At 36.1% G+C, this 21,594-nt stretch overlaps 1 protein-coding gene across 2 annotated transcripts in view; it reads left to right on the top strand.

The window, feature by feature from the left end:
* The window catches only part of HOOK3 (hook microtubule tethering protein 3), a 109,848-nt gene that overhangs the window by 26,227 nt on the left and 62,027 nt on the right, over positions 1-21,594 (top strand). For both annotated transcript variants that reach the window (XM_027865469.1, XM_027865468.1), the window contains exons 3-5: positions 6,442-6,514; positions 10,288-10,338; positions 10,666-10,798. In XM_027865469.1, coding sequence (XP_027721270.1) covers positions 6,442-6,514; positions 10,288-10,338; positions 10,666-10,798 — 257 coding nt within the window. The remainder of the gene's footprint in view (positions 1-6,441; positions 6,515-10,287; positions 10,339-10,665; positions 10,799-21,594) is intronic.

Below are 21,594 nucleotides of genomic sequence, written 5' to 3'. Positions count from 1 at the left end.
GAAGGATTATGCCCAGTTTTGCTGGATAAGTGATTCTTGGTTGTAATCCTATCTCCTTTGCCTTCCAGAATATTATATTCCATGCCCTGCGGTTCCTTAATGTAGAAGCAGCTAAATCTTGTGTTATCTTGATTGTGTTTCCACAATACTTGAATTGTTTCTTTCTGGCTGCTTGTAATATTTTTCTCCTTGACCTGGCAATTCTGGAATTTAGCTACAACATTCCTAGGAGTTTTCCTTTGGGGATCTCTTTCAGGTGGTGATCGGTGGATTCTTTCAATTTCTATTTTGCCCTCTGGTTCTAAAGTATCAGGGCAGTTTTCCTTGATAATTTCTTGAAAGATGATGTCTAGGCTCTTTTTTTGATCATGGCTTTCAAATAGTCCACTAATTTTTAAATTCTCTCTCCTGGATCTATTTTCCAGGTCAGTTGTTTTTCCAGTGAGATATTTCATATTGTTTTCTATTTTTTCATTCTTTTGAATTTGTTTCACAGTGCCTTGATTTCTCATAAAGTCACTAGCTTCCAATTGCTCCATTCTAATTTTTAAGGAAGTATTTTCTTCAGTAAGCTTTTGGACTTCCTTTTCTGTTTGGCTAATTTTGCTTTTTAAGGCATTCTTTTCCTCATTGGCTTTTTGGACTTCTTTTGCCATTTGGGTTAGGCAATTTTTTAAGGTGTTATTTTCTTTAGTATTTTGGGGGGTCTTCCTTAGGAAGCTGTTGACTTGTTTTTCATGATTTTCTTACATCACTCTCAGTTTTCCTCTACTTCTCTTACTTGCTTCTCAAACTCCTTTTTGAGCTCTTCCATGGCCTGGGACCAATTCATATTTTTCTTGGAGACTTTGGATGTAGGAGCTTTGACTGTGTTGTCTTCTTCTGGTTGTATGCTTTGATCTTCTTAGTTACCAAAGAAAGATTCTGTAGTCTGATTCTTTTTACGCTGCTTGCTCATGCTCCCAGCCAATTACTTGAGTTATAAATTCTTTGTTGTGGTAGGAGTCTGCTTCCAGTGTGGGGAATGTACTGTCCCAAGCTTCTAGAGTTTTGTGCAGCTGTTTTCAGAGATACTTCTAGGGACCTGTAAATTTTCAGTTCTTCCAGGGTGCTATGATCAAGGGCAAGGTGTTTACTCCTTTCCTGGCCTGTGCTTTGGTCTATGAGTGACCACAAGCACTCTTTTCTGCCTTGAAACTGTGAGGAGGATTCTCTCTCCACTGCTACTATAAGCTCCACCATGCTAGCTCTCCTTCTCACCCCAGGACCGCCACCCAGAACTGTGACCCATATCCAAGCACAGGCAAAGCAAGGGAATCCTGCACCAGCAGAGAGATCCCTGCAATCCCCCTCTGATCAGCCACTTGATTCCCCCTCAGTCTGTGGGCCGGAAGCTCCGGAGGCAGCCACCATTCTGGGGCCGTGCTCTGGGAATAGTGCTGAGACCAACCACTCTTCTCTCTCACCACCACAGACACAGACTTTTCCTACTGACCTAAGTTGTCTTTGGCATTCATGGGTTGAAAAGTCTGGAAATTCAGCTGCCTGCAGTTCAGTCCTCTGAGGCCTGCTCCAGGTTTGCTGCGGCCTGCGTGCCCACACCAAACTGCACTCCTCTCCCAGCCTGGTGTGATATACCTTTCTGATCAATCATCCAGGCTGTCTTGGACTGTAAATTTGTTTCACTCTGTCTTTTTGTGGGTTCTGTTGCTTTAGAATTTGTTTAGAGCCATTTTTTACAGGTATTTGGAGGGGTTTGGGGGAGAGCTCAAGCAAGTCACTGCTTTTATTCCACCATCTTGACTCTGCCCCACCCCCTTTAAGAAAAAAGACGCACACTTTCTTTCGAGAGTGGTACAGTGGAGAGACTGCTAGATTTGGAGGAAGTAGACATGGGTTTGAATGTAAACTCTTCACAGCTTTGGGAAAATCACTTAACGTCTCTAGACCTCAGCCCCTCTTCTCTAAAATGAGGGGATTGAACCAGAATTGAACCTCTTAACAGCTCTAAATCTATAATCCTATAATAAGTGAAAAATCTAGTCATGAGGATGTTGTGATTAGGTAACTTGAAGCAGATTTTGCAAAAACAACTGATTTTTATGGAGTATATCAACTGGAAATCTTGTTAACTGGGACTTTTGCATAATACATTGGCCACCCAAGTATTATCATCACAGTTCCAAAGTGCTTCATCCTCAAAGGAAGATTAAAGTTAAATTTAATACCTGATTTGTTTAGGGCTTTTCAAATTATTTCATACATATGTTTTTTTATTTCATCTTCACAAAATCTTTTGTCATAGGTAAACCATACATTATTGTGCTCATTTTATTTGTGAAGTAGTTGATATAAAGAGGTTGAGTAATTTGTCAAAGGCTGCTTAGCTGGAATGTGACAATTCTAGATTTAAGGATTCTCTTGATTTCCAGTTCTGTTATTTCCATTACATGATATTGTCTTCCTACACTATATTTTATATCACTTTCTTTAAAAAGAAATAGTAATCTGAATGTTATATGACAATTGTGTGTTAACTAGAATATTTGTTAAGTCAGGATAGGCTTTTTCTTTTTTCTTTCTTAAATTTCAAAGCCATTTTATTCAAAATCCTCTTGCCTGAAAAAAATATATATACAACATAGAATCTGCACATACTCTAATAACTTATTTCACTGTACATTATATGTTCTATACATACAATCCAGCATTTGAACAACAATCCAGCTTAAGTTAAGAATCAAGGCTTTGAGTGAGCTATGGGACACTGTAGTTAGTAGTGTCTGTTAATTATTCAAAGCTCTGAGCTAATAGTGAGTTATGTATTTAAGTCAGTGTTTTGTCTAAAAATTAAGATTTTTATAGCAGTTATTTGTGGTGAGAAAAGCTTCTAACTTTTGAAACAAGATATATCTTTGTGGGTAAAATTTTCTTGGAAAGGAAAGTCTACACAAACATCCTTTTGTTTCTCTTCTGAATATTAATTTCACAGTTTCTAGAACAATTTAGAATGAAAAGATTTTCTTGGGCACTGGTACAGTGTTCACACCAACAATATTCTGAACATAGAAATATGTTAATCAGTTATTGCACAGCTATCAGTAGGGCCGAAAGTATGAAGGGAATCAAACAATATCCAACCTCTGTCAAAGTAGTAGTACCTAGTCTTCAGGATGAAGATGTTCTGAATATGTAGGATGTGAAAAGCATTTCCACTTAGGTATGATGAGCTTAACTGTGGGATATGCTATTTCTTAATAGCAGAAAAAGAAATTTCTGGATGTGTTTTGTGTAGGAATAGGTAGGAATAAAATGAACTAATCAAGGTAGGCTAATTAGTTGGAGGGTTTTTTTGTGCTTAGAGAAAAGACAATGTTAACTTCTTCTCAAATATTTAAATATTTTGTGATTGTTACACAGGCATTTTACTTCTGAAAATGCCAATAATGGAAGCAAAAAGGGAAGAGGATCAGTTTAAATTAACCCAGTAACTTGCCCAGGACTACTCTTTTTGCCAGGTGCGCCCTGGCTACATGTAGCACTTTGGAATCACACTTCAGGAGTTTATTCCTTAATATTCCAGATAGGTTTAAAATAATCCATATTTCTCTCATTAGCTTTCATTTTAAAAGATAGGTTTTATAAAAAAAGATTTGTCCCCCCAGATCTAATAATTACTCAGTACGTCGCACACATCAAAGGAAAATCTCATATATAATAATTTTGGACATGGTAGTCTATTTTAATAATGATACTATTATTGAAAATAAGTCACCAAAAAATAAAAGGGGACATTTCTATTTGAGTATTAGAGATTCTGAAGTGTGATTGCCAGTTCTCTGACCATATGTTGTTGTTACTTTAGTAATGGGGCCTTTTCAGAGTATTCTGTAGAATGTGTGGTTGCTGTCTGATAATTCGTTGTTGTTCTTTAGTAAAGAAATTGCTAAAATATTTCTTTTTGTTTCCAAAATAATGGTTTGCTTACCTTTTGTTCAAATCCAGTAAGCATTTATTAGCACCTAAATTATATACAAGGCATTCTGTTAAACTGGGCATACAAAAGCAAAACAGAGAGGAGTTTCCTACCCTCAAAGGAGCTTATGTTTGGCTGCAGTTTATGGCCCACTTAGGTACTGATTGTTGCCAAACAGTAAATGGCTTCTCAGAAGTTCAGCTTGGCAGACAACCTGGAAAACTAGGTGTTCCAACTAATTGACCACGTGTAGTAGGAATCATTGAAAACACAAGACTGTCAATTTCTTTAAATTAAGGATTAATTTTCCTTAAAATTAATGTATGACTCCATGAAATTCTAGTAAGTGATTTCTGTTGAGTGGTCGTGCTTGAAAGTTTCCCGGTAATAATTCACATTCATGTAGTGCTTTAAGCTTATGAAGGACATAGCCTATTTCAGTTTACAGACCATTTGATCCCCTAGCTGCTCTCTCTGCCATAACCAGTGCTGGGAGCTGAATGGCAGTAAGTAGAACTTTAAATTCATGTGACCTGTTTCAAACCTGAAAAAAAATTAATCTATATATTTCATTAATATTAGCTATATTTGAACTTTTGTGTTTTCTACCTGAAATATTACATTTAAATATACACAGTTATTAATTTTACATACATACACACACGCACACACACACACGCCTGAATTTAGGAGCTAATTTATCAACACAGATTGAAAAAGATTTATTTTCTTAAAAAATTTTACCCCATCCATACTATAAGGTACCTTAAATCCTGTGATCTCTTCCTTTTCTCTTCTATATAATGGGTCTAATAGTATACAAATTTTGGATACTTAAATATAGTAGTCTCTAAGGAAGGAACCTTGAGAGACCTTATTTTACAGAAAAGGAAACTGAGCCCCAGAGAGGTTGAATGATTTGCCGAAGGTCATAAAGATAAGTGACTGATTGACTACAAACCCATTGTTCTTTTGTACTGTACCATGATGTTTTCCGTTCCTACCTTAGTACAGTGCCTGGCACATAGTAGAATGCCCCATAAATGCTTGTTGACTGACAACCTCACAGAATTGTCATAAGGATTAAATGAGATAATGTAGCTAAAGTGCATTGCAAGTTTCAGTGTGCTGTATTACCATTCACATAGTTTTTCTAAGGAGAAAGATAATTTCCTTTCAGTTATGATTAGTTGAAAGTTAGCATTTCTTTCTTATTTCCTTTTGAATGCCTGTATCCTTTTCTTTATCTGCAATATTGATCTCGTATCTTATCTATTTATGCACTGAATAATAGTAATTTGTATTTATATAACAATTTACCATTATAAAGCACTTAACATATAATGTTGTCTCATTGATCTTTATAACACTTTAACTTTAGCTAAGTCACTGTACTTAATATGTGGACATCAGCTCCCTCATCAGTAAAATGAAAGATGTGGACTAATTGATTTCCTTGGTTTCACTGAGCTCCAGTGTACTGTGGTTTTATAATTTTAAGTACTGCAGATGGCATGATCTCCATTTTACAGATGCAATCATAGACTTAGAAAGATTAAATGACTTACCCTCCTACAGCTAGAGCTAGTAAGGCCTGGAGCTAGGACTAGAACCAGATCTTGTAACTTATAGTCTTGGCTTGTTCCATTTATATGCATCTAGATGATCTTGATTCTGATAATGAGAAGCCTAAAGCTTGTAACACAGATATTATTTGTTGTTGAAAGAGAGAGACCAAGTTGTCCATTACTCTGTAAAGAAAAAAAATATGAATTGACTGAAGTGCAATTGAAGCTGTAGTATGTCTGGGTTTTAGCATATATATTTAAGGTTTTAAATTTAGCTTTGTGTTCTCTTAGATTTTAAGTCCCCAGAGAACAAGAGCTATATCTTTCCAGTTTGATTTATAAATTATTACTAACTATAATGTTAATAAGTGATAGGTGTTTGCTAAAATGATATTTGAAAAGTGTAAAATAATGATATTATTGATCTTTGAATTATTACAGGATGGCATTGCTTGAAGTATTAGCAGAGGTTAACTTAACCTTAATTTGTTTCATTTTTTTCCTGATTAGTAATGTTTTCTTAATAAAGAGAACATTTTATTAGCATTTAAACATATTTAGAAATTAGCATGGTATCTGTACCCTATTCCTTTCCGGTTTAGTGTACTTCCTTTTATAGGGACTGATTTGTTTATTTAAAAACATTACTCTGGCATCATTTACCTCCTGTTTTTGTTGTTTTGATAAAATTCATAATGAATAAACTATTAGCACTTCAAGTTGGTCTTCTGAAAAATATTATTGTATGTAGTTTCATGTATATGTTTACTTATTGACTTCTGTAATATAACAGTTTTTTTATGTTGAGTTGCTATAATGCTGTAGGAGGAAATCCCTATTTATTTTGACCATAAAATCTACTATTATATTAATAAGCTGGCTTTTTCTTATTTGCAGAGATCCTGTATATTTTGATGAAAATTGGCTAAATAGAATCAAAACAGAAGTGGGAGATAATTGGAGATTAAAGGTATTTTCCTATTTTTCCATGTACAAATGTATCCTTCACTACTTGTCTGTCTCTGATACTTGGATTTATTAGTATATTGCAGTTATGTGAGCTCTTTGGATTTGGAGGAGTAAGGTATGGTAGAAAGGGCACTTACTAGATTTGGAATCTGAGTTCTAATCCCAGCTCTGCCACTTACTACATACTGTGTGCATTTAGACAGAACACTGTTTGTTGATCTGTAAAATGAAGGGGTTAGACTGGATGGTCTTTAAGACCCTTTTCGACTTTAAATCCTTTTTCTTTCTTTTTTTTTCCCCAAGTATTTTTTTTCCCCAATTAAATTTAAAAATAATTTTTACATTTGTTTCTTAAACTTTTGAGTTCCAAATTCTCTCCCTCCCCTCCCCCTTTATTGAGATGGCAAGCAATTTGATATAGGTTATATATGTGCAGTCATGCTAAACATATTTCCATATTAGTCATGTTGTGAAAGAAAACACAAACAAAAAAACCCCATGAAAAGTAAAGAAAGTTTAATTAAAAAAAGAATGCTTTTATCTGCATTCAGACTCCCATCATCTCTTTTTTTGGAAATGGATAGCATTTTTCCTCATGAGTCCTTTGGAATTATCTTAGATCACTATTGCTGAGAGTATGTCATTCACAGTTAATAATCATACAGTATTGCTGTTACTGTGTACAATGTTCTCTTGGTTCTGCTCACTTCACTTTACATCAGTTCATGTTAAGTCTTCCCAGGTTTTTCTGAAAGCATCCTTCTCATCATTTCTTATAGCACAGCTTTATCACTCCTTGAGACATAACTTTTAAGTTGTTATTTGTGGTAGGATTGCATAGTCATCTAAAGCAGTAGGGTCAAACTCAAATAGAAACAGATCCCTCTGTGGCATATTGACTTATAAAACCACAAATTAGCATTATGTATATTGTATCTTATTTTTATTTATATTGTTAAACATTTCCCAATCATATTTTAATCTGAATCTACCACTCCTGCTGCATTTTGATATTTCTGATCTAAAAGACAGTCCATTTAGTAATAATTACACTAATAAACACAGTTCAGCTTTTCTTTTAAATATGAAGTGAAGAATTAACCTTGAAGTTTGGTTAAAAATGGTAACATGAAAAGTCATAGAAAGGCAGAGGGCTCCCACAGAAATTCTCCCCAAAATCCAAAAAAGAGATCACATAGAATAATGAAAATTTTAAAAAAATACAGAAAGAAATTAGAAGTAAACTACTGTCAAGTCCAGAACTGCACAAAAAGATGGCCTGAAGAATACAGAAACTGATAGGAGGGGTGGAACAGGAAAGGTAGTTCAAGCAAACATGGTGGTGAAGCCTGGGTGATAGGCTTTTACCAAGTAAAGCAGCCTAAACTCTCGTACCTGGGCCAAAAGCTAGCAGAATTGGAGAGAAGAAGGGAGCTAGGGAGAACTCCTGAAAATACATCTAAGGCCAGTTGGCATTCTGAACAGGAGTATAACAAGCCAACACCAGATCCTATGCTGGCCTGTTAGAATAGAAGTGAAGGATAGAACTAGCCCCAGTAGATAGCTGAGCCAAGGAAGTGGCCCAGCCATACACTCTTCAGAGTCCTAAAATCACAGCAGGAGACAGGGCCAAATCAGCACCTGTGTACCAGCAGGGATTTGTAAGAGGCCTCAGACCCATGTGATTTCCAGCATCTCATTGCATCATGTTAATGACACAAGAGAGTATGGAACCAACTCCTAACTGAGAATCATGCAAAGAGAAAGAGACCGGTCTGGACCTGAACCTGAACCTGCATTGTTCTGCCAGGAAATTTAAAACAGAAACCAGCAATTGAAGATGGTGGGGCTTACTACTAGCCACATCCATCCAGATAGGCAGTAACATAGACTACAGGGGCAGGCAGACCAGTTAAGATCTACCTAGCCCATCCAGTAGTGCCACAGGAGACTAGTCCAAACACAAATCCCAATCCAAGAACTGAGGCTGAAAATATGAGTAAGCAGAAGACACTAAACAATGAAGAAATACAGGCATTCCTCATTTTATTGTGTTTTGAAGACTTTGCATTTTTTTTTTTTTTTTTTTTTACAAATTGAAGATTTGTGCCAACCCTGTGTCAAGCAAGACTTTCTGCACTATTTGTCCAGTAGCATGTGTTCACATCATATCTCTGTGTCACATTTTGGTCATTCTTGCAATACTTCAAACTTTTTCATTATTAAGTCTGTTACTGTGATCAGTGATCTTTTATGTTACTATTATAATTGTTTTGGGGCCCCATAAACCATGCCCATTAAAGACAGGAAACTTAATAAATGTGTGTGTTCTGACTGCTCCACCAACCAACTAGTCCCATTTGTCTCTCTCTGCTTGGGCCTCCCTATGCCCTGAAGATACACCAGTATTGAAATTAGGCCAATTATGATCCACAATGGCGTCTGAGTGTTCTAGTGAAAGGAAGAGTCAATCCACATGGCAAATTTCGTTGTTGTCTTATTTTAAGAATTGCCACAGCCACCTCGACCTTCAGCAATCACCACCCTCATCAGTCAGCAGCCATCAATACCCTCTACCAGCAAAAAGATTGTGACTTGCTGAAGACTCAAGATGATGGTTAGCATTTTTTAGCAAGAGTATTCTTAAATTAAGTTATAAGTTAAATTAAGTATTTAAATTAAATACATTGGGTTTTTTAGACGTACTACTACTACGTACTTAATAGACTATAGTATAGTATAAACATAATTTTTATATGTACTGGGAAGCCAAGAAATTCATGTAACTTGCTTCATTGTGGTGGTCTGGAACTGAACCTTCAGTATCTCCAAGATATGCCTGTACTGTGGGGATAAGGAAAATCCGAGTGATAAACCCAGAAGAAAGGAGTAACCCTATAACATCTACAAAGTGAACAACTCTTTGAAGAAAAAAAATGGCTTAGTCACAAAGACTGCCAGAGTGGCTAGAAGAAATAAAGCTAAGAGATAAAAAGTGAAATAAGATTTAGTAATGAAAAAAATTAGAAGAAGTAGCTTAGAAAAGAAGGTAGAAGACATGATCCTATGGAATCCTTGAAAAATAGGATGGAGAAAACTCATGGAATCTGTAAGAATGCTCTAGCTACTATGTCACCTAGCCACATAGGGTTGGGTATAGTTTTATTTGTTCTTCTGGGTTTGTTTGTTTGTTTTTTGGTTAGGCAGTGGGGTTAAGTGACTTGCCCAGGGTAACACAGCTAGGTCAGATTTGAACTCAGGTCCTCCTGAATCCAGGGCCGGTGCTCTGTCCACTATGCCATCTAGCTGCCCCTTGTTCTTTTGGTTTTAATAAAGGAAAGAAAAATGAGGGGAAAAGGAATCCTCTAGGAAATAAATTAAGAGGAGAGAGGAGTTTATTTTGCTGAAGTGTTATGCTCAGGAAAAAGCATATAAACATAGGGAAAGGGATTCAGGAAGCAAGCATCATATAATATACCTCTTCACTGAACTGGATAAAGGAGGGTTGAATACACACATAGAGAGTTCAAAATAGATATGCATTAAACTCAGCGAGGAAGTACTTATATGTTCTTTTCCTCCAACAGTGTCAATACATAAAGAAAATATATTCTTTGATACCGTGAAGGTAACAACCCAAATATGACAGCAAGATTTTTTTAATATATCACTTTATTTGACTAAAATCATTGGTCATCTACAAACATGTCTTGAAATATAATTGGACTTGAGTTGTACTTCTATTCAACTATCTTTTTTTTTTTCTTTGAACAGATAAGCAATTTGAAGAAAATTTTAAAAGGCATTCTGGATTACAACCATGAGGTAAGCGGTTTGAGGGACTTAATTTATTTGCCAACATAATTGCTGGACATGTTAAATTCAAAAGAGATGGAAAAAATTAGGTGATAAAGAGTCCTTAAAACAATCTAAACATTTCAACAAATGTTTATTAAATGCCTACTATGTACAGGGCACTATAACTAGGTAAAAGGGAGGGAAGGGGCTAAGACAGTTGGTTTGAATTATAGAACCACTCACCCCTTACAGCCAAGTCCAGATTCTGGTACTGACATCTTATTTGAAGATCTTGTTTTGATCTCTTCATTTTAACATAGATACATAAATGGGATTTTTTCCCCCTCTATTCAGATTTTAGGACAACAGATTAATGATTTTACACTTCCTGATGTTAATCTTATTGGGGAGCACTCAGATGCTGCAGAACTTGGAAGGATGCTTCAACTCATTTTGGGATGTGCTGTGAACTGTGAACAGAAACAAGGTAAACTCTGTGGAAGTTACTATGTGTGACCTTAAACAATTAAGAAAAGTAGTAGTAGGAAGGCTCCCCTTTCTTCTGAAAAGGGGAGTGGAATGGCCAGTGCCTGAACTGTTTGAACTGCCCAGAGTTCCACTGAGAACAGTTACCTTCCTGGTGCCCCGTGTAAAGGATTACTGTGGGCCAACAGTGAAATGATGTGCCACCAAAGAAAACAAATAAAAGAAATGATGGCAAATTGTTCAGCATACAGACTGTTGTCAGTCTTCTGTAGTAATTATGTCAAGATGATAGATCTCAAATACTGGTTACATATTTGCTACTTAAAATATCACAGTGGTTCATTTTCCTAGTTATTCTTTGCCATGCTTTATTTCTGTGGTTAAGAGAGTTTGCTAAAATTAGGAGCAGTGCAGGGAAGCTGCCAAAAGGCAAGTTTAATCGTGATGCAAAAAGAAACTTCCTACCAAGAGCTCTATCCTAAGTGGAGTGAGGTTTCCTTAGGACATAGCAAGTCCCCTCTTCTTAAAGAGGTTCCAACCAAGGCAACATAAACAGTTGAATATGTTGTTGAGGAAATTCTTTCTCAGGTATGGATTTGTACATGTGGCTACTTCAGACTTTCCCAACTTAGAAGCATTGTGATTCTTTGAAAAGCTTCATGAATTTTTTTAAGATTTGATCAAATTTTATTAATATTAATTTGCTTTTGGTATATAAAAAGGTACAAATCTGAATTTTTGGTTCATTCCACTTTAGTGAATAGAGTAAAGCCAATTTTTGTTAATACAGTCTACCTGAAAATTTGGAACAAATTGCCGTAACATATACCACTGTAATAGATATTTGTCTATCCCTACAAAAACTGCTCCTAACTCCTATACCTAGAATAGAGATAAAGATTTCATCAATAAGAATAGGCATGCCTGTGATTGCATACACTAAAAACTTGCATATGGGTGTGCATCCACATACATATTATGACATGGGAGAAGTATTTCAATGCTTCATTCTATGAACTGTGAAGGAGGGAGGGCTTAAAATTGGTGGACCTATCTTCCCTTTGTTAAATGGGAGCTTGAAGATGAGGGTTACATAAGACACCTTTATTATTTGTTGACTAATCTAAATTATATTAATAGACAAAAAAGTCCTATAAAGTAAAAATGATAATTTATTTTTAAGGATGAGTTATAGCCATCACATAACTTTGTTTTAGATAGTTTAAATTTTTTTTTTCAAATAATAATCTATATTTTCTCTCTCTTTCCTAATTTTCTCATACACTCCCTTCTCTCCATTGAAAAAGAAAAGAAAAACAAAACCCTAGTAACAAATATTCATAGTTAAGCAAAACAAGTTTCCATATTGGCCATAACCAAAAAACATGTCTCATTCGGATTCCATCACCTCTGTTAGGAGGTGGGTAGCATGTGTCATTATTGATCCTCTATAATTGTGGTTGGTCATATTAATCAAATAGATAATTTTTTTTATAGATGCTACGTAAATGATTGTTTCCAGAAGGTCTGTTGAAGTACGCTGATATATGATATAACACACATTTATTAGCACCTACTGTGTGCACAGCACTTTGTTAGGCATTGAGCAAGAGGTACAAAGCCTATAGGGGGCTTATAGCCTAGTAAAAGAAGATAAGAGCAACACATACAGGGTGTCATATCAGTCTTAGGGCAGTTTTTAGCTATTAAAGCTTAAAACTGACCTAAGACTTGAGGCACCCTGTATAAATATAATGCAATGATAAGTGCATTAAAAAATTACAAAATAAAGTTCTGTGAGGTCTAGGGGTACCATGTTGTTAAATGACCCCAAGGGGATCAGAGAAAGTTTCAGGAAGATAACATGGATTTCTAAATGATGAATAGAGCAATTCATTCAACAAAGGATAGAAAAAAGAGGACATATTGTGTATAGGTATCAGCCTGAGAAAAACATATAAGCAAAGAACACAATGTGTGAAACTGGGATACTATTTCTATTTGTGCAGTTTGGCTGGAACATAGAGTAAATGAAGAGAAGTGATGTGAGCTATAGCTGGAAAAGTAAGGTGTTGCCAGATCATAGAGAACCTTGAGTACCCATGCATGGTAACTTGTACATTAATCAGTAGCCACTGTGGATTTTTGAGCAGAGTGACATGATCAGATATGTGCATCAGATTAGTCTAATGGTGACATGAAGGATGAATTCAAATGAAGAGACAGATTCTGTGCAGAAAACATCTAGGATTTCTTTGTAACCGTTTTTAAGTGGGTAGCAGTGAGGGCCTTTAGTAGGATGACAGTACTAAGAATGGAGAGGAAGGGAAGGTCCAAGAGATGCTGTAGAGGTAGAGTTGACCCTGCTTGCTAAGTATTTGGGTGGAAAACGTGAAGGAAAGGGGAAAAGGCAAATCAAGGCAAAAGTTAAGATCATGACTGAGATAGGGAAAATGGTAGAGTCACAGATAGAAAGCACTGTCAGAAGGAGAAGTTGATTTAGAGTATTAAATTTTAGACATTCAGCTCAATTTAATGAAACAGTTGAGTTTAAGATACTGGTCACATGTCCAGGTTGTGCTGTCCTGAATTAGAGTTGTGGATCTGGAGTTCAGAAAAAAGGTCAGAGCTGCAGGTGTGTAGACTTGAGAGTCATCACAATAGAGACGGTGATTTTACATCAGTGAAGTGAATGAAATCGCCAAGAGAGAGGTTGTAGAGAGAAAAGAGGGCCAAGGAAAATCCTTTAAGAAGATACGAATTAAGAGTTGGAAAGAGGATGAAGCAGTCACTTGGAAGTAGAAGAACAAGTAGAGAGGTGGCACTTCTGAAACCAAGGTCTTTGAGTGTCAAAGGGAAGGTATTAGGTTACAAAAAAAAGGAATTTGGAAAGCTGAGTTTAATTATAGAGAGTGAACAATTTGAAAGGTAAGTGGTCTGGCGGCTGAACATTTTCATGTTAGGAAAATTTCTTAATCACCAGCTGAGTGTGGTTTTTTTGGCCAGCATCTACATTATACTACTCTGTTCTGTCTCGAAAAAACTTAAAGTAGCCTATTGTAAATTCTTCTTTGTTTCAACATATATTTATTAAGCAACTACCATGTACAAAATACTGAGCATGGTGTTCAGGATGCAAAGATAGGTATGATAAAGATTGTGTAGAGTGAGAAGTGAAAAAAATGCTATGAGAAATTTAATGATGCAGAGATCAATTTTGGTCGGGAAAACAAGGAATAGCTTCAAAGAAGAGGTGTTGTCTGAGTTAGGCCTTGAATACGAGACAGAGAGGAGTGGATTATTCCAGCAATTGGAAGCAGTGTAGACAAGAATATGTATATAAAGTGTTTGGTGACTAATAATATTAGGTAAAGCTGAAAAAATAAGTTGGAACCAAATTGTGGAGGGCCTTGAATACCATTATCAGGTTTTTGGCAGTCACTGGGCAAGTCAGCAGGTTGAATAGAATATAAACTTCTTGAGACAGGAGCATTTTTGTTTTTTCACTGTATCGCCATAGTTCCTTCTGATCAGATACTTAAATGTTTTGGGTTTTTTTTTTTTTTTTGTAATCAAGTGTAACAGTGGTAAGAATAGGATGGAGAATGGATAGACTGGAAGCACGGAGACAAGTTAAGGTTCTGTTAAAAAAGATTTAGGCAGGCAAAATATTAAGTAGACCTGAAGCAAGGAAGTTTGTATGAAAGTAGAAGGAAGAGATAGAGAAATAGATTGTGGAAATAGAGATGCCAAGGATTGGCAACTGATTGAAGGTGAGGAATAAAAGGGAATAAAGACTAGATGATATATCTGAAGTTTAAAAGCCTAGATAAACAGGAGACTAGTAGTGCTATCAGCAGAAGTAGAAAAGTTAGCGGAAAGGGGTGGTTGTGGTGTGCAGGGAATGATTTCAGTTTTGAATGCATGGAATTAATTTCAATATCTGCTAATGACCACTCTGTATTTTCTAAATCCAATAGTCTTTTTCCTCATTTATCCTTGACCTTTTTGGAGTACTTTGACGTGGGGATAAACCTTTGTCTTCTTGATAACTTTCCTCCTCTGGCCTTTATGACACCACCGACTCTGACTACAAGAATTCTATTTTCTTACCTTCTTATTTTTCTCTAGTCCTTCCCCAAGATTCCCCAAGATTCTGTACTTGGTCCTCTTTTTTTATCTACTCCCATGGATTCACTGATCACCTCTAAGCAGATAACTCTCATACCTGTATCTTTACCCATAATAATGCCCCAGAGCTCCAATCCCATATTTTCAACTGAGAGATGGAAACTTCTACCTCGATATTCACCAGTACCTCAAAAATTTGAACAGGAGTTTTCTTGTTTGTTTGTTTTTTGCTTTTTGGTGAGGCAGTTGGGGTTAAGTGACTTATCCAGGGTGTCGAGTGTCTGAGGCCGGATTTGAGCTCGGGTCCTCCTGACTCCAAGGCCGGAGCTCTATCTACTGCACCACCTAGCTGCTCCAAAATTTTAGTTTCATTAGAATGATGGGAATAGAGGTATATTGCAGGTTGGAGTGAGTAGGTGATAAAGTAAGCACAGTTTCACTATGATTTACTTTGCTTTAGAAACTTAGGATAGAACAAATAAGCCCACTAACTTTTTTTCCTCTGACCCAACACACTTTTTAGTACTGCCCATATATTCTAGAATTCTAGTGACAAGAGTATTAGAATGATGAGAGACAAAATGGTATAGTAGATCAAGACCCAGCTTATTTCATTGGTAGAAAGAAAAGTGAGAGTTCCTTATACAAATAAATTCACAGGTCTAGACCTCCCTTTTCCCCCAAAAGAGTGGCGATAAATTTGATGGCAGTCAGCATTGGTAAAGTGAAGGCATTTTCTTGCCACTGGTCTTAGGTCTTTTGTATTCAGTTTTGTTATTATATATTTAAAATTTTTCTTATCTAGTGCATTCTGATTTCTTTCATATTTGGTATTCTCTATCTGTGTTAATTTTCTGTTCTAGTTTTGTCTATGCAAATCATATTAGAAAATCAATACATAAAATTCTCTCACTTCAAAGAAAATGCTCTTCTTTCACTCTGTGTCACTAACGTGTGTGGGTAAATTCCTGCTACTTCTCGGAGGAGCGACTTATGTATAAGTTTCTTAAGACTGGGGAAGTTGTTTTCTGCTTCTCCCATTCACTAGACTCTGTCACCACAGACAAATGATTCTAACAGTGAGAATATTTAACTCTAAAAGTTCTCTGAAAGTTCTTGCTCAAAAGGGTTATGCAGTGTTTGTCACTAGGAGATTTCAGACAGCCTTGATGAGACCTTCCTTAATTCCTTTGATGGTTTGCAGAAATATAAGGTTTTGCTTACTAAATAATGAAATATCAAGTATTAGGGTTAATGTTTTTAATAAAGGAATAGACACTGAATTGTGTAAGTATATTCTCATAGTGGAAGGAGCATCTTATATTTTTTTTTTCCATGAAATAGAAATTAAATGGTATACAGGTTTGGTGGTGCTTACAATTTAAAAAAAAAATTACCCAGCAACCTAAAAATATAAAGGAATGTTGAAAGTTTTTATTGAATACAGTACAAAAAACCTTATTTACCTGAAAGATGTATTTGTGGAATTTAGCAAGAAACAAGAACTAAATAAAAAGTTCCCAAGACAACTAAAATTTGGAGGCTCTGCATTTTTTTCAGAAGGCTCTGTGTTTTCTTCTTCAGAAGAGATATTTGGGCTTCCATTCTGAGTTTATTAACTCTTAATTTAAACATATTTAATAAACTTGGTTATCTGGTACCTCATATCACAGCAAATTAGAAAGAAAAGAGTGATAAGAATGACATTTACAATGGAGAACAGAAAAGCTGCTGTTTTATAGTTTAGTGATTGGTCATAACAGTAGACTCAGTAGATTATCAAGTAAAGGTTAAATCACATTCCATACAGTCTATTTAAGAAGGCAAGTAAGTGTGTACTTTATAATTTAGACTCATAATGTCAAGACTGGATGAGAACTTAGATTAAAGAACATCTGGTCTCGTCCCCACTTTTATAGATGAAGGAAGTGAGTCCAAAGAAACAATGTGACTTATCCCAAAATTATATGCTCATAAGTAGCCAATTCAGGACCAGAACCCCAATCCAAGGAATTTTCTCTTTTTCTGTGCTAAAAGTTTTGGCACTTATAAGATTCCACTTAAATAGAATGTTCTCTGATAACTGATAAATTGTTTTTTTAACTTTCTACTAAAACAACTAGTAAACATGGACTTTTACAGTAAATTTAAATACTTAGAAAAGTTTTCTGGAATAAAACACTTCTAGTACTTTATTAAACCTATTATTGCATCAATGTAGGTGCTTCCACCAGTGATGCAGATCACATTCAAGCCCTGTCTGTCCATCTTATTTTCTTTCTTTCTTTTTTTGGGGGGGGGGTGAAGCATTTGGGGTTAAGTGACTTGCCTAGGGTCACGCAGCTAATAATTATCATGTGTCTGAGGCCGAATTTGAACTTGGGTCCTCTTGACTCCAGGGCCTGTGCTCTATCCAGTGAGCCACTTAGCTGCCCATTTGTTCTCAGTTTCTTAACAAGGGATCCACCTAACATGCTACAGACTTTCGTTTAGGTTCCTTGGCACTGGATTCCATGCAGTTGATTTCCAGATCAGTATATCCAAACCTTGACTCTCTTTTGAACTAACTAGTTACCTTTTGGACATCTTGAACTAGATGGCATAGACATCTGAAACTCAGCATGTCCAGAACAAATAGAAAAACAGTCTTTGTTGTCAAAGAGCATACATTCTAATGGGAGAGACAATCTGTAAATAACAAGGCACGTGATAGATAAATATTTTGTAAATGGGAGGTGATCTCAAAAGAAAGGCACTAGCATTGAGGAGAATCAGGAAAGACCTCCTACAAAAGGTGAAATTTGAACCGAGTCTTGAAGGAAGCCAGAAGGCTAAAGTGAATTGGAAGAGCATTCCAGGCACGTAGGACAAGCAGCAAAAATGTAGAGAAATAGGGCCTAGAGTGTCAAGTTTGAGGAACAGCCAGAAAGCCAGTGTTGCTGGATCATAGAATATGTGGACGGAAGTAAAATATTAAAAGACCCCAAACTCGAAAGGGCTGGATCTTGAAGGGCTTTAAAAAGCCAAACAAAGTTTGATCCTGAAGGTAATCAGAAGCCACTGGAGTTTATTGAGTTAAGAGTGACATAGACGAACTTGAACTTGAGGAAATCATTTTGGTAGCTGAGAGCAGGATGTACAGGAGTAGAGAGAAACTCAAGACAGGGAGAACTATCAGAAAGCTATTGCACTGGTCCAGACTTGCAGCAATGAAGCCCTCTACTAGGTTGGTAACTGTGTAAGTAAGGGGAAGGGAATGCGTGTAAAAGATGTGAAGGTAGAAACGACTTGGCAGCAGATTAGATGTGCAGGTTGAGTTTGAGTGAGAAATCGGCGGTGCCAAAATTGTGAGTTTAGGTGACCGAGAGGATGGTGGTGCCTTTGCCAGTAATACAGAAGTTCAGAGAAGGGGAGAATTTGTGGGCAAGGATGAGTTCTGCTTCTTTGGGTATCTTGAGTTTCAGATGTCTTTAGGACATGAAGCAGATGACATGTTGGCAATTGGTGATATGTGACTGGATCTAGCTGGTCCTTTTGTTCCTGTTTAATTCTAGATCCCACTCATTGGCTTTAAATAGTATCTGTCCCAGATATATGTACTGATGAATCGATCACCTGTATGAGTTGTCTATCCAGTGGCTTAATTTCGACAGGACATTTTTCATTGACTTGGTTTAGATAGGCCAAAATTTACACTAATTTAGAGAAAGCTTGGCCATGTATCCAACCAAGCTAAATTGTGCTGAGGGCACTGTGAAGGATGTGGATGTAGGATTCCCAATACATGAAGCAGTCACCTTCCAGATTCTCTGAGTGATGGTCCTATTCAGTGTTCAGATGATCAGTGTTCTCTAAACTTGTTGTTTTCACAACTCTTTGCTCTTGTTACATGAGATGACACTGCCTGTAATCCTTTGCCATCTTCCTCTGCAGGATTTTACAAAGGATATTGTATTCTGAGCTGATTATGCCTTTGGTTGCCACATTTGTCATCATGGCAAGGAGATCAAGTATTTGGCTAAGGCAATTGTTAGTTTCTTTTGTCTCAGTTTTGGGATAATTAATTGGGTCAGTTAAACTTAGAAAATGGTAACTTGTGTTTCTTTTTTTTTTTCCGTTTCTTCGACATCAGATCATGTTGGTGTTTACTCAATTACACATAATCTCTTCATCTCAGTTTTATTATTTGTCTCTGAGTTTTATATTGATTTTTATCTTTGCTCCAACAAGATAGTGTTCTGACTTTATTTACATAGACAAATGATTCAGAAGTGACCTCCTCTGCCATAGGTAACCAGTCATTTCCTGTCTATTATAACATAATGACTTTAATTTTAAAATTGTTAATTGGTGCTTACTGTGTCCAGCACCTTCTGATTCTGTCCTCAAGAAAGTATTCTTGTTATACTCTAAAAGCCATTGACCTCTCTTTAAAAAAACAAAACAAAACAAAACCTTTTGAACCATCTTTTCCTATATATGTATATTTTTGTTTTGTTTTGTTTTGTTTTTGCCCTGTTTGCCCATCTTTGCCTTGAAGTCATTGAGTATTAAAGCTGATGTTAATTAAATTTGGAGAGTCTTACAGAATTCTTCATATAATTTCTCTGCCTCCTTGTCTGCTTTAACAGCTCTTGGCACATAACCCATTTTTTATAGTGCTCTTTTTTTACAAGTACTTATCATGAGCATTGCAATTCATGATGACCAAATGTTCCATGAAATGTTTTTCTTTTGAACATAGAATAAAACTGTTTCTGCCAACTCCCTTATTTACCACTCCAAGGAGAACCTGTGAGCCATCTATCCATTAAGTTGCAACTTCTTTTGCCTTTTGTTTTCATATATAATGAGGATACCAAGTTGGCTAAAATTAAGTTCTTCAGTAGTATGCATACTTGGTCACTGGACAAGGATCTAACATTTAGAGTATAAAAACTAAGTTAATATTTATACACAGTCTAAAAACTGAATTCTTAATCTCTGCCCCTTTTCTGCCACTGCCACCATCACTTAAGGAGCCTGCATAGTACTAGGGACATTTTTATTTTTGTTTCATGGCTTTCCTTGACCAGAGGAATTCCTCACCAAGTGGCCAAACCTAATGGCGATGAGCCTCTCCGTATTTAGCTAGGCTGGTCCTTGGAAATCATTTTTTTGCTGAGCACATCCTCAAAGACCCTTCAATGGTAGAACGTGCTAGAGTTTTTACTTTTGCAAGGAAAACCTTTAAGAACACAGGATCACCCTCATGCCCCGATGTGACATCTCACAATGAAGCATTGGATTTAGAAGTTTGTAAAATAAAATATGATATATTAATGTAGTACTCATGGTCATTTTCTCATTTAGCATTTTACGGTGTTCGCGGGGAAGGGCCTTGACGTGGCAACACCGCTTATTAACTAACGCTTCCCCTCTCACACCTTACTAACTTTCTGCCCTTCCTACTCAAATGTCACTCTCTCTTCTTTTCTCCTCTCCTCCAGTATAATATCATTACCTCCCCTAGTACATTGTCACTGTCATTGCTGCTTCTGTTTTTAGGTCTCTGGAGCATTATTCTTAGTATGCTGACTACATTTAGACTTGGAATTTAATACCTTTGAATGCTGCTATATTTCAACAATGATGAGGAGCTGCTTCTTAAAAGTATTGAACTCAAAACTTAAGGACATGGTAGAATCTGGTCAGCTCATGAAAAACAGTGCTGTGTGTCTGTTGTCTGTAATACTTTGTAAATTGCTGTAATGATAATGCTTGGTTTGGGCTTATGTTCATTTGATTGGACCATCATATTTTTTATTAGAATGCTTTCATTATAAAATATTTTATTAAACTAGAAGCTTTAACTCTAACCTGAAATGCTACTATGTTACACTGGATCATAAGAATGATAGCTGGATTTTTTGTTATTGTTTATAATTTAGGTTTTTGCAAAGGGCTACCCTTATAATAGCCCAAACTGATTAGAACTTCACCCATTTGAAGATTATTTGAGCTGTTTAACTTTATAATAGGAGATTGTTATATCTTGTTATAAACCTGTTTTCCATAATTTAAACTCATTTCTTTCACATTTAAAGCCTCCAAGCCAGTAAACCATTATCTACTGTAATATACTTTAGCATATTATCTAAATGACCTTAAAGCAAGCCTTGAGCTTAAATTTTCTTATTTCTTAAGAGAATTATGGGGAAAAAAAACAATTTTGAAAATTAGGTCTTATTGTCGTTTCAGGCTTGCCACCAATACTGTCATATTAAGCTGAAAATGTATAGAACTAGTCCTGCTGCTTTTGCAATAAGTAGTCTTATAACTGCCATTACTGATAGGCAAGAAATGACTGTTGGTAGTAGCAATCTTGGAACTGACAAATCTGTTTTCACTTGGAAACATTGACTTTACCACTTTCAATTCCATTTCTATGAAATGCCTGCCCCCTAGAGGCCACTGGCTATATATCAACCCTTTTGCTTGCGTCACTTAAATGACCCTACTTTAAAAGCTTTTCTAAGTTTCTTAGGTCTTTAATGTTTTTTAGGGTAAAATAAATGAAAAGTAAATAATTGTATGGGACCAAATACCTTTCATTCACGTGCATTTTTGTAACCCTCATTTTTAACAACACAACATAGACAAATATAAAACAGCATTTTCAATTTT

The sequence above is a fragment of the Vombatus ursinus genome, unplaced genomic scaffold, assembly GCF_900497805.2.
Source record: "Vombatus ursinus unplaced genomic scaffold, bare-nosed wombat genome assembly UNPS02014778.1, whole genome shotgun sequence".
NCBI lineage: Eukaryota > Metazoa > Chordata > Mammalia > Diprotodontia > Vombatidae > Vombatus > Vombatus ursinus.
The sequence above is the reverse complement of the archived record's forward strand: the minus strand, read 5'-3'. Positions and strand labels throughout refer to the sequence as shown.